The sequence below is a fragment of the Tamandua tetradactyla genome, chromosome 18 (assembly GCF_023851605.1).
Source record: "Tamandua tetradactyla isolate mTamTet1 chromosome 18, mTamTet1.pri, whole genome shotgun sequence".
Classification (NCBI taxonomy): Eukaryota; Metazoa; Chordata; class Mammalia; order Pilosa; family Myrmecophagidae; genus Tamandua; species Tamandua tetradactyla.
In genome coordinates, this window is record NC_135344.1 from 50490579 (window position 1) to 50510986 (window position 20408).

At 38.8% G+C, this 20408-nt stretch overlaps 1 protein-coding gene and 1 pseudogene across 1 annotated transcript in view; both read left to right on the top strand.

Annotated features, from left to right (window-relative positions):
• The window catches only part of KLHL14 (kelch like family member 14), a 99426-nt gene that overhangs the window by 76118 nt on the left and 2900 nt on the right, over positions 1 to 20408 (top strand). Inside the window, exons 5-8 of the mRNA XM_077135686.1 lie at positions 3889 to 3967; positions 9956 to 10146; positions 10230 to 10388; positions 17776 to 17933. Coding sequence (XP_076991801.1) covers positions 3889 to 3967; positions 9956 to 10146; positions 10230 to 10388; positions 17776 to 17933 — 587 coding nt within the window. The remainder of the gene's footprint in view (positions 1 to 3888; positions 3968 to 9955; positions 10147 to 10229; positions 10389 to 17775; positions 17934 to 20408) is intronic.
• On the top strand, positions 12912 to 15368 carry LOC143662646 (cytoskeleton-associated protein 2-like pseudogene; annotated as a pseudogene).

The following is a 20408-nucleotide window of genomic DNA, read 5'->3' on the forward strand; positions in this document are numbered from 1 at the left end:
CTCACTTCCTTCCCCTCTATCACTAGCTGGAAACTGCTACCCCTTACTGCATTTCTCATATCACCCAAATGCCTGGTGATAGGGCGTGAAAAGAAATGGGGAAAGAGTTCCAAAAAATTGAAAAGGATGAGAAGAAACTGATCATACTTCACTAAGCATAATCTAAAACTCCATTGCCCATGTGACCTCTTAAACCCCTGGGAGAGTCTCAGTAGAAGCCACAAGGTAAAAAAGAAAAACCCTGTTTTATCTCACCTCCTAAATCAAACTCATTTCTTCTGAAGCTCATTATCCCCTCTGTTTCCCCTTTGCCACCTCCAGAACTCTCTCCTTTTTGTCTCCCCAGGTCTCCATCCCTGTCCCCTTTCACACCAATGACCCTGCCTCTGGAAACCCTTTCCTCCTCACCCCAGTCCCTGCTTAGCCTTTTCTCTGGGCTGAGTTCACCGCCATTAAGCCAGAAGTGAATATGCTGGAACTCTCACCACTACTTAGCACATGAAGGCACTCTCTGCCCCACTGCTGGGAGGAGGCAGATATGTTCTTCCAAGTAAAGATTCCAAATCCAGTTTCATAGAGACACATTCATTTGTATGGTGGGCATTTTCTGCCTTCCCATTAGCAGCATCAGTCTTCAGATGCATTTGGGAATTAACCTTGGAATCTATCAAGAGTGATATTGTTTCTATGGGACAATAATTGCAAATTCCACAAAACTCACTTATAAAGCAACTCTAGACATAATCCTTCCTTTATGTCTGTGTGGATATCCATAATCTGCCTGTGTGGAATCCAAGCCTCCTGAGTCATCTTCACCACTGGCATGCTGATTTCTTTCTGTACACCCACAGTAAGACTCAGTTTACCACTGTAACCCAATCATCAAAACCCTGGTAATGGCACATCCTTCTCTGAGAATTTGGCACCCCTGACCAGCACTCTTGTCACTTCACCAATGACACAATCCATCCAACATGATAGACACTTGGTTCCTTCATGCCTCCCTTCCACCCATCCTATAGTCATACACAAGGTTTTGTCATTCCCAATGGCTGTAGCACCTGCCAAGTATCAATTTAATGTCAAATGTCTTGAGCAACAATTCCAATATTTCTAACCCTCTTCCTCTAGTCCTACTCCTACAACTTTTCCACCTTGTCTGAATCCTCACATATTGACCTGGCTACTTTTTCAATGTCCTTCAGCCCCTCCTGTTCTTACTTCCCTCCTTACTGAGCTTATATTCTATAGCCCATCCTGTAATCCCTCTAATGAACACACCTGTTGCCCTTCTACCCTTCTCTCCTTCTACAGCACTTGTCTACCAAAGCCCTGGTCCTGGCTAAACCCAACCTTCTTCGACTCTCCTGCCCCTGAACAATGAAACATGGCTACTAGTTATCTCTGCTAAATTTCCTGGTCAATGTACTTTCCCATCCTCTGAGATAACTATCTCACAACTTCTCTCTTATCAAATGCCTCCTTCTCCAAAACTCCCATCCTCATTCTCAGCTAATGGCCCCGCTTCTTAGTTAAATGAGAATATAAGCAATGAAAATATAAAACCATCATCTTGCAACTACCAGATCTATTCACCTAATTTCACTGCTACTAATATATTCTGTCTTCCATCCTATTGTTGCTTCTGTTCCAATCTAAGGTCTATTTCCGATTCCCTTCTTACCTGCTCAAGGACTGTGCAGTATTACCCAACTTAAAAAATAAACAAGCGAACCAAAACATCTTCCCTTGATACTATAGGCAGCTCTAATTTGCTTCCTTTTATAGCAAAATTCCTAACATTGCATATCTTCTAGCCTCCACTTTCTTACATCTTAGTCTCTTCCCCACTCAGGCTTTCATCCCTACCAACCCACTGAAGCAACACTTGTGAAGGTCACTAACAACCTCCATGTTGCCAAACCTTGTGGTCATAAAGTTGTTCATGCTTTTCTTTTTGAAATGATATATTTTTACTTGGCTTCTGGAAAACCACACTCTTCTAGTTTTCTTCCTGTCTATGATTGTTTCTTTTCTTCTTCCCTAGGGTTCATTACCAGAATTCATTTCCTCCCATATCTAAACCCTGTCCCTAGATTGCTTCATCCATTCCCATTGTTTTAAATCATAACTCTGGGCTGATTACTCCCAAATTTCCAGCTCCAGACTCATTTAGCCAGTGGCCTACCAGACACTCCCACTTTGAGATCCCATAGGTCTCTTAAGATTAAGTCCAAAAAACAAGCTCATGACTTCTCTCCCCAATCTTCAACCTACTCTTCCCTGGTCTTCCCATCCCCGGCAACTTGTATTACCTTCCTTCTAGTTACTCAAGTTAAAAATTGGACAGCCATCCTTAATTACTCATTTTTTTCTCAAAATAATATTCAATTCATCAGAAAATTCTATTGGCTATGCCTATACCAAACCTGATTGTATCTCACCACCTGTGCATTTGTTCAGGTCACCATTGTTTCTTGCCTTGGCTATGGAAGTAGCCTCCAGACAGCCCTTCTTCTTCCTCAGTGGCCCCTGTACAGTCAGTTCTTCACACAGCAGCCTGAGCAATCATCTTAAGAAACAAATTAGACCATGTCTCTCACTTGCTCAAAACCTTCCATTGGCTTTCTATACTCTTATAATGATATGTAACACCCTACATGGGTTCACAAGATACATTGTGTTCTTGACCTTGATACCACTCTGAATGTGTCTCTGAGTGTTTTTAAAGTGTGCCTAACTCATCCCCAGCCCAGGGACTTTACACTTGCCTGCCTAAGACAGTGCGAAGAGGCTCATTCTCCAGATATTTGCATGGCTCCCAGAGGACATCCTACTTAACCTGCCTCTCCTCTCTGAATCCCTGCTTTATTTTTCCTTATAGCATTTTTCTCTACCTGGTAATATATTTTATGTTTGTTTATGTAAATATAAGATAGGAACTTTGTCTTGTTTACCAATATAGTCCAGAGCATAGAACATATAAAACACATAATAGGTGGTCAATATATCTTTATGCAATTAATAATTGCACACAGGCACTCAATCCCATCTGTTTACCCCATGTTCAAGTGTGATGTCTATATTTCAATGTTTAGTTACACACGTATGAACAAAGGCAGACTTTGAAAGTTGAGGCCTCAGGTGTTTTAGTTGACTGTCATCTCAAGGGCTACATGGAAAATGTAATACACTCTTTTGCTTCCATTTCTTGCTTTGATGTCAATCTGTATGTAAAATAAGATTCATTTTAATACCTTGGAGGCATTACTGTGCTTCTTAGGTTCTACAGACAGATAAGCTGATGAACCAGCTCCCAGGACTCATGTTTCCTATTACAGTAAATGTACTCAGGATACATCACAGCAACTGGGCTTTCCCCAAATACACACACCCCACTTACATGCCTAAAATAAAACTGATTTCCTAGCTCAGACTCTTCTTATAATGATTGCTATGATTTCCATGGGATGGGAGCAGACTATATCAGTGCTAAAACTTCTTAGATCATTCATAAAAGGCTCTAACCAGAAAAATGACAAGGTAGTCTCTAGAACTGATAATTTATAGGCAACAACTTCATATTTTTAAAACATAAAATACCATCACACAGAAGTTTTTACCCTAATACTGTGATCAAACTGGTTTGGCAGATGTATGACTTTTATCATTATGACAGATTTATTTTTGTGCCAACTCATTCCAAAAATAACAAAAGGGAAAACATTTGGGGTGGCACTTTGATTCATCTCCTGACTTATGAAGGTTTTCCCTGTTTAATTCATCTGTTTGTTAAATCCAGGAACAAAGACCTCTTAGAAAATACTATTAAATGTGCAAAGTGACAAAGGAATCTAAGTTTTAAGTGTCTCAAATATATTTTCACAGGGAAACACAGTACAAATTTTGTCAGTCGATATGATCCTCGATTTAATAGCTGGATTCAACTTCCACCCATGCAAGAAAGGTAAGCGTTTATCTCTTGTGCCTGAAACATTTGTGGCTCCTTTATGGGAAACTTGGGTTCTCAGTGATAAAATAGGGAATACTAACCTGAGTTAAGAGACAAAAGGCAAACCTGAGTTATGAGACAAAATACAAAGCTTGGTCAATTTAGATTAACTGCCGTGTTAACTCAATGGGGAAAACTAGTCAAATGAGTCCATTATTTGTCCTCATATCATAAGAAAATAAAAAGCTGTGTGACTTGTCTTCCTTTACTACGTTGCATTGACATTTTGTAAACAGAACTAAAATCTCACTGGCTATCCCACTACTCTCGGTGGTAATATGCCTACATTCTAAAGTTGAAATATAAAACACTATTCTGACAATGATATGCACTTCAGTACAGAAATTTCAATATCAAAGATTTCAAGTCTCACTGACTCAAATCATTTACATTTGCCTCCCCAAGCATCTTCTTATCAAACATTCAAGAATGTTATTTGCTTTTAGTTGTTCTCCCTTAATTGTTTTGCAAAGTGTCATCTCATTTATTTATGCAGTATTTATCTCAGCCAACCTAGCTCCAAAAGGACAAGAGGACTGTGTTACTTATATATATATATTGCTTCTCCTGGCTGTTACCTGGGTATAAGGCCACATGCAAATTCACATGTTAAAATTGGAACACTTGGTTCTTTCCAAGTAATAGCTGGATAACCTCTTGAGCAATTTCTCCAATATGATAGTGAATTAAGCTGCAACCTACTTTCTCTTCTCAACTTAAGGAATCTGCACCATTTTTTCCCTTTCCTGTTTCCCACATGATCCTTCACCGTAACATCTCCATTTTTTTAACATCCAAATAGATTACACTGAGATCAAATTAGATCTTTAGTCCTAAATTCCAAGCTAAAAATACATTTTCAGGCAATAACATTCATTTAAAAATGTACAAAATTCAGCATGAATGTGAATTTATGCTACCAAAAAAAAAAAAACCTCAATAATTAGCTTTCTATCCCATGTAAGTATACTAAAATTCTCTTTAAGGAGATTGAAAACTATACATCAAAAATTATGAGGCACAGTACATTATTAAGGCTGTAGGCACGTTTAAGAAGTCTGATTCAAAAGTACTGGAAGAAAATTCTCTAAATCAATTAATATTCTTACAAACTTCTCAGTGACTCAGAAGCCTATGATATCTTTCTCCAGTGGACCCTCTTTCTCTCTTTGGGGGGTTATTTCCCATGTGCTGTTATTTGTAGCTGTATCATTTTGCCCTTTAATCAAGACCATTTGAAAAAGTTTTACTTTAAAAATTATTTTTTAAAAAAATATCAATAATATGTATGAAATGTCAGCATCTCATCACAACGATCCCCTTGGCTGGGGGCTGAACTCCATGATAATTAACCTTCACGCCTTCAGCTTGGGAGGCATAACTCACGTCGCGGTCAATTATCTCACTGTAGAGCCCCTAAGGATGGGAAGTATTGCTGCAAAACCTAATTAGTAATTTTTTTTTAAATGTGTATTGTTTACTTGATAGTCTATAATGACTTCCTCTGAGGCACTATGGCCTATCATGGCAGGGTCCTACTTAGACAATTTTTAGCAGCTCATTGACCTGATAAAAAGACCTGCCATGGTCTGTCGGCACCCGGCAGCCACCGTTGACAGGATGGACTGTTTAACGTTTCTTTCTAAGTCATTATGGTATATCATGTCAGGTCCCTAGTAAAAGAAGTTTTTTTTTTTTTTAGATTTAGAACAATCAACTCGATAGACCAAATAAAGAGCTCCTTACCAAGCTGAGTGGGAAAAGGCAGATCTTGCAAATGCCCAGTCAATCTTGTAGCTTCGTATCTCCTATGGGTTTGTTGGCCCAGGCAGCAATCCATAACTTAAAATGAAATTTTGCTGTCATTGCAATGCTTCCATTCAAGACAGCAAGTAAGATCAGTCTTCAGTGCAACTTAATTGGCAGTACAAAAAAAGAAAAAGAAGAAACTAAAATGTATGACACACTCTTCAGCTCGAGAAAAGTTGCTTGAAACATTTAATGGAATTAATTTCTCATGTCGTAGATCATGAATCAAAGTTACCAGAAGTTTCCCAACGGAAGTTAAAATGGTGTTGAAAAGTTACCAACCTAGTTGCAAATAATAGAACTGGTTGCAGATCACCTCTGGGGTAACTCACTCTTGGAGAACTGGCTGAACAGATTCCAAGCTTGTGTTACCTAGTTAAAGCCTCCAAGGAAGGATGCTACTGGTGCAGGACAGACTTCCTGTTCAGCAGGAAAATGGCACATGGTTTCTGGGCTTACCCAATCAACATGAATTACATGCCTGCTGGCTGTGAATTTTACTAACCAAAATGATTAGACAAAACCAAATTTAATTGTAATGCTGATTAACTGCTTTGGTCCCAGATTTAGGATTTGATTCTTCAGTAAGAGGAGGAAGGCAAAAATGAAAACTCAGTTCAGTAGAAATATTTTGATGACTTTAAAATTATTGCTCAATAAAAATAGATATTGTAGTCATTATTCCTATGGAGATCTTTGTCTCAAAAACTGGTCTGGAAAACAAAAGAAAAAACAGTCTAGATAGCAACAACAACAAAGCATTGTTTCTCCTCATGGAGTAAGTGAAAGACTAGCAGCAAATACATCAGAAAATGTTTCCAAATTTAGATATGTTGTCACTAACCGCCTTAATAAGGCACAATGTAAGACAGTATTCTGTTTGAAAATACCTTGATGTCATTGTTTTAACCTGAAACAACCTAATATTTAAAAATTCAAGCTCTGACCAGCTAGATGTCAAAAAGGACTCATGAAGACTTCTACAATAAGCAGGGTTCAATGTACATTAGTAGAAGTTATTTTCAGGTTTTTAATTTATCTCAGAAACATTGATTATTGCCTCTGATGGGAGCAGGGGAGATGAATAATTTTAAATATGAATAGTACAATGCCATTAAGGAGTCTTCAGTAGTCTTGAACTTAATTTTCAAAAAAAAAAAAAAAAAAAAGTAAAAATAGCCTAAATCAGCTGAGCACTTCATGAGAGGAACAGGAAAGAGCTTGCCCGGGTATAGTGAAATTTTAGCCTAGAGCAAACATTCACAGTCTCACAGACCTTTAACTTTTGGGTGTTTCTATAATGCATTTCATGACTTCTCACTTTGCACATGCAAGGGAATAAGTCAGAGACTTGAAATCTTCGCTGTTGCAGTTTCTACATAAAAATGCACTTTCAGCCAGGAAGTGAAACCTACTTTTTTCCCATTTAGATCCTAACAGTGACACTGTGTGGATAAAGCTAGGAGTACACATGGAGCATCAAATTAAGAATGCCTTGGGTAAAAGAAAGCAGATTTGCACAGGCTGACTCTGCATTACAGTGGAGAAAAAAACCAAAAGAGAAAAGTGAGAAAATTGAAATTCAGACTAGGCAGAAGGAGTTCACACTACCAAAAAAAGATCTTTCTCTTATTCTTCACAATCTAAACTTAATTAAATAGAGAGATTTCATACTTCTAATGACTAATGGCCATTTTCTCTTCTAAACTAGTACTGCGTGGAAGAACTCTCCATTACCACCTTACTACCTGCAGTGTCCAAATTTTTTAAAGGTGGCTCATTGATGGACTAAGTAAATGCATTATTTCAGAGGTCCCAGGGCCTGCCATAGAATCATATATTAGAAAGTTACTTACCTACCCTTATGTCATTGGTGCCAAGAAATATCTGTTTTAGGTTAGGACAGATTTTTGTAGACATGTCAATCTTTTCAATGAAATATTTTAATGAGAAGGTAAAAATACTGATAAAATAACTTTTATCTACCATATTCAGTGAATGTGCAATTGAAATTCTGGTTAGAGAAATGGAAAGAACCAGTGATCCATCTGCATTCACTTAATTTTGCAACTTTTGAAAAACTTGATACTATATTTGGGTAAGACTTTAGTCCTCCATACCAAAAATTCACATATGCATGGACACATAAACATGCACAACTTTTTATTACAATTTCAGAGCCTTCTGGACCCTAAGATGCCATTGACCTGGGTTAACAACCTCTAATTTATGAAATCTGATTTATTTGCTCTTTACTTTCCTTCTGGCTTTCTCCCTCCTGTTTTTCCCATTACGGTTCTTCTTGCCTTTAAAATTTTCACAGTATATAGTTCTTCAAAGGCATCATGAAATGTAGAAAAAAACAAACATAGCTAAAATATTATTCTAAAAATATCAACAACGGCTAAAAATTTTAGGACCATCAAAGAAAAAAAAAAACTGAATGCATTACCATCTATAACACATACCAAACCTGTATGAGAACAAATCATCTGAGCATCAAGAATTTAGTCGCCACATAAATATTACTAATAAAAGTTTATATGGAAACATCTTGATGGTGACTTTTTTCAACTTTTCATCCAGACAATATTACCTGATCTTTCTTGAGCACTAACAAAATGCTGTACACTATGGCACGTACCTTGCAGATGTTGTTTTCAAATGACTCTGTGAAAAATGGTGCTATTAATAGCCCCACGTTTCAGATGAACAATCTGAGGCTGAGAAGTGTTCAATCACAAGTCCAAGACCACACTCCTATTAAGTAGCATAGTCAAGCAGTCTGACTCTGGAGCCTAAACTGTTCTGCAAGGAGCTATGTGCTGCCCCCAGAATGTTTAACACTTTGTAAACACAACCTAGAAAATCTCCAAACCGGGTAGGTTTACCTGATAAAAACTTCCTGTACTCTTCTTCTTGCTATTGACATTGTAGAGTCTTGCCTTCAATTTTCATGTTGACTATTAATTCAGCAAACATGAATGATGTTCTCTGATGGGCTTGGTATTTAACTGCTCTACTAATTTGGTATTGGACTACATATTATCATTGTAAAGTATGTTTTTCCAGTACCATCCATGAGGAAAAAAGCAAAGAGTCAAGGACTTGATTAAGATTACAACTAGTCACCCTAACTCCAAATTATCAAGATCTCTTTGAACCTTTTTTCTCTCTGGGCACCCATGTCTAATTAGTCAACAAGTCTTGCATCTCCCTTTAAGAATATCTTTTGTACCACTCTTTTCCATTTCTTCTACTAACACCCTAATTCAAGTCCTCCTCGTCTCATTCCTAGATTTTGGCCTACTTCAGAATTTGTTTCCCTTCTCCAGTCCTTTCAGCACAGCTTGTGTCTTTTGCCTTTGATGGCATAGCTGGCTAACTGTCAATAGGCTATCTTAAAAAGTGACTCAAAAGTTATCCTATAGCCTTGTAAGAATCAGCACCAAAGGCTACTTAGGTTATATTTCCATAACTGGTTATATAAGAGCACATTTTGATCATTATATGCAATTCATAAAAGTGCTCTATTTGCAGATGTATTGGGGGATTATAATTGAAGAAAATTTTGATGATGTAGTTCTCTTATAAATTGGGAACAGTGACCCTTGAAGGACCATAAAAAAAGTGAATGTCAAGATAATTTATTATTGTTACATTATCTACCTCATTTTTCACTTTGTCATGCTGAGCTATGATACCCTTACGAGATACCAAATACCCCAAATATTAATGAACACTTTAACAGTGTATAAAAAGCAAGATAAGGCAGTGCAACAGTGGCTCAGTGACAGAGCTCTTGCCTGCCATGCTGGAGACCTGGGTTCGATTCCCGATGCCTACCCATGAAAAGGGGAAAAAAAAAAAAAGCAAGGTAAAAAGAGCTGGCAAATCTCCCCCCCTTTACTCTACTTTAATATATAAAAAGTATTGACCATCGTGGGCAATATATGCAAATACTGTATAGGGCCTCAATCTAGAAGGTTGCTATGCGAGTAAGTTCTAACAGTTTGCATCTGTCTGAAGCAGGAAGGACCTTCTTTCCATGACCAACCAGTGGTCCTTATCTTCATAAAATAACATTTCACAGTCTCCTTTGTAACTTACTATGGGTCGTTGTTTTCATCGTAGAAGAGCCAGTTTCTATGCGTGTCGGTTGGACAAACATTTATACGTTATTGGTGGAAGGAATGAAAGCGGCTACTTGTCCAGTGTGGAGTGCTACAACCTAGAAACGAACGAATGGCGCTATGTGTCCTCTTTGCCGCAGCCTCTAGCAGCTCATGCGGGAGCAGTGCATAATGGGAAGATATACATTTCAGGCAAGTCGTCCCTCCATTTTCTGTTACAAAGTTCAATTCCAAGGCGGTTTCTTGACTTGTCTATACATATGTCCACCTTACAGGGGGTGTTCACAATGGAGAATATGTCCCATGGCTATACTGCTATGACCCCGTAATGGATGTCTGGGCTCGAAAACAAGATATGAACACAAAACGCGCAATCCACACTTTGGCTGTAATGAATGATCGCTTGTATGCAATTGGAGGAAATCATCTGAAAGGTCTTTTTTTTTCCTTTCTTTCTTTTTTTTTTTTTAATCAGAATAACATTTGCATTTTGCATCTCTTGCTAAGGGGGTTTCTCGTTAGATAATCATAGTTAACCAAGTAAAAAACATGTTGACCAAATAAAATCTCCTCTGTGTAAATTAGCAGTACCCTTGAGCAAGCATTTATTTTGGCTCTTCTGCAGATAGGATTATTTTTATGTTACCATACACATTAAAGAAATGAATAATGAAGTCTACAGAAAATAAAAAACAGGAGCATTAATAACTAGAAAGCACAAACAATTTGTCGTAACAATGAATTCAGTAAAATAAATTAGCCCTTATCACCAAAGTTGTGGTAATGGATTTTTTCTCCAGAAAATTGTTTTTTAGCAGTAATCATAAAGAACTTTAAGATATAGCTGCGCAAAGAAGTGAATATGTGATTTTTCTTAAAGAAAACATTTGGTAGAATTTAGTATCTAAATTTAGAATTATTTCTTTTTAGAATGGAATATCAAACCATCTATGACTCAAATTCCTTCTATTTGCTTTTTTCTTAATTAAAAACTTATTTAAGGCATAATATTCTTAGAGCCATGTTTTGGCTCCTTTCCTCCACATATATATATATGACTGCAATTTTTTTGCACTTATGAAATACAAGTCAATAACATTGAATTTGACAGGAAAGGGGAAAGACCTGTGACATTGAAAATGTCCTTGAAATGCTTTGGCCTCAGTTTCCTCACCTAACCATGAAGAAACTGATCTAGTCAATCTCTAAAATCTACTCCAGCTCTGCCATTCCAATCTCCTTGAAATTGAACTAGATGGGAGACAGGCCATTGAGGTATGGCAGATTAGGCCTGTCCATGCGTGAATTCATTTGCAATAATATATTCACTTTTTAAAACTGGATTAGGCATGGGTGCAAGGGTAGTTTAGTGGTAGAATTCTTGCCTGCCATGTGGGAGACTCAGGTTTGGTTCCCAAACCATGCACTTCCCAAAACAAACAAAAAAAATTCAACAAATGATACTGCAATAATGGGATACTCACATGGAAAAAGAATGAAACGTGATCCCTGCCATATAGCATACAAAAAAAAATGGATTAGACGTAGAATTTTTTTTTAATTTCCTAATACATATTTACCCCTAAACTTAATTACAACTGCGCAGGTATAATTTTTATGTACATATTTCCAAGTTTGCATTTTCCTGACTATTCAGACAGAAATGCCTGTCGGTTGCTCATCTTGGTTCTCTCCCCAGTGGGAGAGGATTATCTTCACTGTAGTATTCGTCTCTCTTTTTTTTTTTTTAGCTCTATTTCTCTTTCACTATTGCTCCTTCAATTCAACCCACACACCATTCCTTTGCCTCAATAGGCTTCTTATTAGTTTTAGACCCTTTTTTTTTTAACTTTTTATTAATTAAAAAAAATTAACAAACAAAACATTTAGAAATCATTCCATTCTACATATACAATCAGTAATTCTTAATATCATCACATAGTTGCATATTCATCATTTCTTAGTACATTTGCATCGATTTAGAAAAAGAGATAAAAAGACAACAGAAAAAGAAATAACATGATAATAGAGAAAAAAACTATACGTACCATACCCCTTACCCCTCGCTTTCGTTCACCACTATTTCAAACTGAATTTATTTTAACATTTGTTCCCCCTATTATTTATTTTTATTCCATATGTTCTACTCTTCTGTTAATATAGTAGCTAAAAGGAGCATCAGAGATATGGTTTTCACATTCACAGAGTCTCATTGTGAAAGTTATATCATTGTTCAATCATCATCAAGAAACATGGCTACTGGAACACAGCACTACATTTTCAGGCAATTCCCTCCAGCCTCTCCACTACAACTTAAACAACAAGGTGATATCTACTTAATGTGTAAGAATAACCTCCAGGATAACCTCTTGACTCTGTTTGGAATCTCTCAGCCATTGACACTTTGTCTCATTTCACTCTTCCCCCTTTTGGTCTAGAAGGTTTTCCCAATCCCTTGATGTTAATTCTCAGCTCATTCTAGGGTTTTTCTCATTCCTTTGATGCTGAGTCTCAGCTCATTCCAGGATCTCTGTCCCACGTTGCCAGGAAGGTCCACACCCCTGGGAGTCATGTCCCACACAGAGAGGGGGAGAGTGGTGAGACTGCTCATCATATTGGCTGGAGAGAGAGGCCACATCTGAGCAACAAAAGAGGCTCTCTTGGGGGTGTCTCTTAGGCCTAATTTTTAAGTAGACTTGACCTATCCTTTGTGTGGTTAAGTTTCATGTGAACAAACCCCAAGACTGGGGTCTCAGCCTATAGCTTTGGTTGTCCACACTGCTTGTGAGAATATCAAGAATTCAACTTGGGGAAGTTGAATTTCTCCCCATTCTCACCCTTTCCCGAAGGGGGCTTGCAAATACTTTCCCAGTCACTGATCAAATCATTCTGGGATTCATCAGGGGGTCACTCTGGACAAACCAACAAAATCTCATGTCCTACCTGAGATTCCAAGTACTTATGACATTCAATCAAAAGTTTTGGAGCCATGGTGTGGCTGGGGGCCTCCGCCGCTGCGGAGGAGTGGCAGAGAAAGCTGCAGGAGTACCTAGCACCCAAGGGAAAGCTGAAGTGCCAGAGCACCAAGCCTTATCTAAAAGCCAAGAATTATTGCCCAAATACAGCACCTTCTAAAACTACGATTAGACCAAAACAGGATGTTAATAACTGTGTTGCTTTGCCCATCAGTGCCACAAGGCCCATCAATATTAAACTCCCACCAAGACCTGCCAATGTCACATGGCCCTAGAAACCAAAGCTGGGTCCACCAAAACTTTTGGGCAAAAGGCTAACTTCAGGATGTGTTTCTTCCGACCCAAACTGTAAGTCTTCCAGCAGTAATCAGCAGCAGCACAAAGTCAGGTCATCCACTATAGAAGAACGGTCAAGAAAACCTGTGAGATCACTTAGTGTACAGGAATCAAAACCCACAAAACAGCAGGTAGCAGATCAAGGAACTTCTACATGTGCAGACTCTATGGGCAGTATCCATGTTGGAAGTGACTCCTTGAGCAGCTTTCTAAGAGAGACAAACAAAGAGAACCTGCCCCAGACCTTATCAGACTACAAGAAGAATCCAGATCCTGAATTGTACACCATACGTAAGCCAAAGACTAACTCTCATAATCCAACCAAGAGCTGTTTGGCTCCTTAACAAGTCTTGGACAAAAGTTCGATGAATAGTGCTGCTCTGAAAGACAGAGTTGATAAACAATATGTTGAAAAAACACAAATTAGGCGTCTACCAGAAAAGTCACAGCAGCTCTCTAGAAGAACAGATCTTGCAAGACCAGGAGAAAAGCCTCCAAGGACAGTTCCCTCGTACTGTGTTCAGGCCCTTGGTAGGACTCAGGCATCAAAGAAGCCGTTGGCCAAGGACCAGGACGTAAAGGTTAACAGGGGTGAACATGAAAGACCAAATGATACTGAGGTACAGTCATATCTTGTTACTGATCAGAAAGCAAAACACACCAAACCCAGAACATGCCCCACTTTGCTTCAGGGAGGAAATGACGGTGCACATCCCCACATCAAGCAAGATCAGAAGTCCACTTGGCCTTGTTTTAGACCTCAGACATCAGGTGTACTGCAAAAATCAAAAGCCGGGAGCCAAAGGCCTCGTTTGACAGTTGGCACCCCTAACGTAAGGGCAAATGGAACCAGTGGGGATAAAGCCAGAAGTGGCTTTCAACAAAATGCACAGACTTTGAACTCCAAACTGAAAAAAGGTCTTCCCCAAAACCATTTTCCGAACAAGACAGCACCCAAAACTCAGACTGGTGGCACAACCATAAACAAAAGAGGAGCTCCAGACAGGATCCAAACTAATCCAAATATTAAAAAGAAGGCAACAGAAGATCGAAGGAAACAGCTGGAAGAGTGGAAGACGTCTAAGGGGAAAAGATATAAACGGCCTCCTGTGGAACTTGAAACAAAAAGAAAAGTAATCGAGCAAATGAATATTTCATTCTGGAAAAGCATCGAAAAAGAAGAGGAAGAGAAGAAGGCACAGCTTGAACCGTCCAATAAAATCAACAACATCCTGACAGAAGGTCTGCAGCTCATCGAGGGGGGTGTACTTTCTAAAGAAGTGTTGACCATATTGTCTGGTATTTCTGAGGCTGAAAAATTTGCAAAATTTTGGATCTGCAAAGCAAAGTTGATGGCACACAAAGGCACCTTTGATGTCATCGGGCTGTACGAAGAGGCAATTAGAAATGGGGCCACGCCAATACAAGAGTTGCGGGAAGTAGTCCTTAACATTTTACAAGATCCAAACAGAACCACAGAAGCTGCTGAAACCAATACATCAGCAGAAGAGCTGGTGGAGAAGATGGAATCTGGGAAATCTTGTCTTTCTCCAAAAGAAAGAGAACAGGTTACAGCAACACCCTTAATAACCAAGGCAGAGCAGGACAGTCATCCTGGCATCAAATTACAGGTCGCCCCAATCCCCAGAGTGGCTGGGCTTCCAGAAGTGCCGGACATGAAGCTCATCACTCCCGCGGCGATCAGCAAGGATCTAGCGGGCCGCGGCCCGCTACCCAGAGGTGCTCCAGGAGCACGACGTCGTGGTGGCCTCCCTAGACGAGCTGCTGGAAGTGGAAGAGACAGAGTGCTTTATATTCCATAAAAATGACGCTCTGCCTGTAGCATTAGGATTTCCGATCCTTGAATCATAATTTCTGATGCTTAAAAAGAAAGTTTCTGGTGTTTCAGAGCCTCTTGGAGACAAGAGACACCCTGCCTGGGGGCCCTGGAAAGATAATGTGGAATGGAGGGGCCGGGCGTGCAGAGGGAGGCTCGTGCCCATGGCCTGCACTGCAGAGGTGGGTGTGTCAGGCTCTGTGTCTAGACTGGTTTGCCACAGTTGTGCTCCACACATAAATTCCGAGGTGGTGAATACTGAGTTGACCCCACAGGTGTAGTAAAAATGTGCCTCTTTTTTTTTTTTTTTTTTTTTAAGGAAAGACAGAGAGAAGGAAGGAAGGATAGAAGGAAGGAGGGAAGGAAGAAAGGGAAACATCTTTAAACATTTTCTTGTTTTATTGTATTCTGTTTCTCCGTTTTTGTTACATGGGCTGGGGCCGGGAATCGAACCGAGGTCCTCCGGCATAGCAGGCAAGCACTTTGCCCGCTGAGCCACTGCGGCCCGCCCAAAAAATGTGCCTCTTTTGCGGACTTTAATTCCAGCCTGGTTCTTCTCCCAAGAGGCTGGTGCCACCGGAGACTGAGCTCCTGTGTGTGTCTGGCCTGTTGGGACGGCTTTCCTCTAACCACACAGACCTCCGTGCAGGTGGCCTCCAACTACATCTCAGCATCCTCATCATCGTGTTCAGCTTCAAGTGAAAACGGGCAGGGTAGGGAAGCTTCGCCCTGGGTCCTCTGCTCTGCAGGGGGACTAAACTGAAGGAAGCGTGAGCGCTGAGGGCAAGTCCTTCCTCCTGAGCAGACGCACTAAGCCAGGGAAGATCAGAGTCATCAAGTAGATACAAGGCATAGAAAAATGCAGCCGACACCTTTTTTATTTTAGCTTTCTTAATATTTAAGTTTTGTCTAAAACAAAACATTAAATGTTATTAATCTTTGGGGAAAAAAAAGTTTTGGACCTTTTTATATTAAAATATGATTTCCACTCATTTCTTCTGCACAAGATATTACCTAAAGCTGTTAGAAAACTTTTCATAAGTAAGATTATATTTGGACAAAATGGCTTAGGGTAATGACAACCTAAATGAGAAACAGTACATGCACATCAAAATTAGGTTAGCTCAGAGAGGAATGGCTGTGTAGGGGAATCAGAATGGACTGTGCCTTTTCCAATGACATCTAAGCCTGGGTTGGAATCCCGGTTATGCACTTACTAGTTGTGTGGTCTTACTCAAGACACTGAACTTTGTGTCTGTAACATAAGAATAATTGTCCCTTCCTTGGTAGATTTTGTGAGGATTATGGTTCAGCATATGTAATACATGTACATGGCACAGAGAAGGCACACATCTCCCACAGGGATGCTGCTAACACTTCAGAACCGAGAATTTTCCCAAGTCCCCACTCCGATTGTATAAACCTCAAAAATTATCATTAATAATATTTGTGGTAAAGGAAAGGAGTAACCACAGAGCTGCAGTAAGTATATTGCTCTATTGTTTCAAAATTTATGTGATTCATTTATGGAAGAAGTTAGTGGCCTAAAATGACCTGACTACTTCATGAATAAAATTTATTTTACTTTTGGTCCATTTTCGTAATTACCCTGAAGAGTCCAGTATGTTGGTTTTGTTTTGTTATTTTAATTTAGTGTACACACTGATAATTGTCAACTGATCAATATCCATAGCATGTGTTTAACCTATAGAAAAAGAAATCATTAAAGATTTGGTCTGCTTCTTGACCATGAAACTCCCACTAGGAGGTTTGGAACTCTTAAAACTACAAGCAGGGCTCCAGTAGCGTCCTGGAATCTCAGTTGTTCTCTGCAGCCAAGTTACTGCCCCAGCCAGTGAGTTTCTTATTAGAAGTGGGAAGAGCAGCCTGGCCATGGAAGTTACTCAGTCACCTACTTTGACTCTGTTCCTTAATAAATATTGGAAACCTTCCTATCCTCACAGCTGTTTACAAATGTAGTCTGACTGTAAAAGAGGTGAAAGATGGTTAACAACATGTTTTTAATTAATTAAAATATTTTCAGGGAGTTAAATATTTGTTCAAGAAAGGCAGCACAGTTTAGCCTTTAAGTTGTGGGCTCTGCAGCCTATCTGTCAGGATTCCAATCTCAGCCTAGCTCCTTACTGGCTGTGCAACTTACACAAGTCTTTAATTTTCTCTGCCTCTCTGTTTCCTAATCTAGAAAATGAATAGATTTGTTACCTATGAGTAACTATTTCATAAGGTGATTGAAGGAATAAAATTAATCTGTTTCTAAAAAGCACTTAGAAAGTAACTAATATATTGTAAGCACTCTCTAAAATGCTTGCTTTAACCATTATTATTATAAACCTTACCCTGATAAATAAGATCTACCCCATAGAATCAGCCTTTACCCATGACATCTGGTCAGGCATGCTTGCTACAAATTAATCCAAAACACCTAGAGGGTTTTATGGTTTGTTGGTTGGTTTTTCTGTTGTTTTGTTGTTGTTGTTGTTTTTAGGTTTTTCTGACATGTGTCCCAGTTTTGCAAGTGAATTTAAACATTTGAGAGTCTTCAAATACACAATTATCTATTTGTTAGCTCTAGGCATTTTTTTTTTAAGACGCCTTGAATTGGGACTCTAAGAATATATTCTTTTGTGGTTTCATTTTGCTTCTGTCACTCAGGTTTCTCCCACCTTGATGTGATGCTTGTGGAATGCTACGACCCTAAAGGTGACCAGTGGAACATCCTGCAGACCCCCATTTTGGAGGGTCGAAGTGGTCCTGGCTGTGCAGTGCTTGATGACAGCATTTACCTCGTGGGAGGCTACAGCTGGAGCATGGTACGTGCCCACTCTTGCCTCCCCCTCCTGCTTTGTGTTTGTGCTTGCCTTTCCTTTCTGTTTCCCCCCAACTGAGTGATCACCCACACCTTCACTTTAAGAACATCATGCTTATATGCAGACAGTAAGTTACTTTAAGTAGTAAAATAGAATCAGTGCAGCTGCTATAGAGCTGACTCGCTGTTATCAAAACAGGACAGGTATCCTGGACCAGACAAGCCCTGAAACCTTCCAGGCCCAGCCTCTCCAGAACATCAGCTAGTTCCATCTCCCTACCCCATATTATTGACAGCCCCTTCCAACATGAAAAAGTTAGAATGGCCATAGCCCACATACCTCTAAAGAGTGGGATAGAAAGATCAAAGATGATGGTGGAGTTATACAGGGAAGGGAGGGTTTAAAAAATGAATATGATTGCTGAATCAGTAAACTGATATTTCTTTTAGTCTCCAGTATCTGAAAGCAGCTAGAAGTAAAAAACCTAGAATTGTGGGATTGTAACCGATACCATACTCTGAAATCTGTTCTATAACTAATTGTTGTGCTGTGCTTTGAAATTTATTGCTTTTTTGTATATGTTATTTTTTTTTTACAAAAAAGAAAAAAAAGTTAATTGTGATGATAAAACAAGTATTTATTCCTTCTAGCCTCCTATATTCTGGAGCAGCTAGAAGGAAAAACCTGAGATGATGGTATGGTAGCCCATGACAAACTCTGGGACCTGTCCAGTAACTACTTGTTGAAGAGTGCTTTGAAAACTATTGCTTTTTTCTTTCTTTACATTGTACATATGTTATATCATACAATAAAAAAAAAGTTAAAAAAACAAAAAACAGGACAAGTAGATCTCTTGTACTCCCCTATCTCCATGCTTTTTTTTATTCTGGTTTTCTAACGAAAAGTAAAACTGAAGTGATTTTATAAATGTCCTGTAACCACAAATTCTATTTAGGATGTATAATTTGCCTTCACTTTATTTTTTCCCCTTTTTATCTTGAAAATTTCCATACATACACAAAAATTGAGATACAGTGTGCCCTCGTTAACCCATCATCCAGCTGCAGTGCACATTAGCAGTCTGCCGTACTTACTTCATCTATCTGCCTTTGATGCAAATCCAGATCTAATGTTATTTCACTTTAAATGCTTCAGTATTCATCTTTAAAAAAAAAAATCATTCTCTTACATAAGCACACTACCATTATCACAGCCAACAGGATTAACAATAATTCTTTTATATCCATTCCATATTCGAATTTCCCCTACTGACTTGAAGAAAAATGTATTTTTCAAATTGGTATGTTCAAGTCAGGATCCCACAAGTTCTACTTGTATTTGGTTGTTTTGTTTCCTAAGTCCCTTACATTCTGGAATATTACTCCTATTCCAGAAAAATATTACCCTTTTTTTCTCTATGCCGTTGAATGTTGAAAAAAAAAAGTCATTATTTTATAGAATATCCTACATTCTGGAATTGACTAATATCTCTATATTTCCCATAGACTGGAACTTAGACCATTAAGCTCAGCTTTTGTCTTTTCTTTTTCTTTTTTCTTTTTTGACAAGAGCACCTGAGAAGGTGACCATGTAGTTCAAATTACAACCTATCAGGAGATACTTTAAGTCTAGTTATCTAGGTGTTAGCATTTAAAATGATGGCTATTTTTATATATAGGTGAATTTTGGATTTTAATAGTATCAGTTATTAATATCAGTTACTCATGGGATATGACTCCCAGGGACGAGCCTGGCCCTGGCTCTGTGGGATTGGCTATGCCTTCCTGACTAAAAGGGGGAAAAGAAGTATAACAAATAAGGTATCAGTGGCTGAGAGAATTCAAAGAGAGTCAAGAGGCTACTCTGGAGGCTACTGTTATGCAAGCTTCAGCTAGATGTTGCTATTTACCATGGTTTGCCAAGACCCAACCAAAACCATTCCTGCCAACCCTAAAGAACACCTAGGCCTTTCTCTGAGATTCTACAAATGTTCCATGCACTGTGATTACTTTCCAGTAATCTACAGCGTCCATATGGTTCCTAGGCCAGATAAGTCCTGAAATCCAGAGGGACCAGCCTCTCCAGAACATCAGCTAGGTCTATCCCCCATCTTATATTATCGACAGCCCTTTCCAACCTGAAAAAATTAGAGTTGGCATAGCCCAAATACCCCTCTTTGGAGAAAGAATGGAGAAGGTGGAGTTATAACAAGATAGAATTTAACAAATGAGTATGACTGCTAAATCATTATAGTGATTTTAGTCTCAAGTGTCTTGGAGCAGCTAGAAGGAAAAGCCTAAAATTGTGGAACTGCAACCCATACCAAACCCTGAAAGCTTTTCTGCAACTAATTGTGGAAGTGAAATTTATCACTTTTTTGTGTATATGTTATTTTTCACAATAAATAAATAACATTTTTAAATGATATCAGTTACTTTTGTTTCTTTTGCATCAAATGAGGTTGTGGTATAAAGTTTA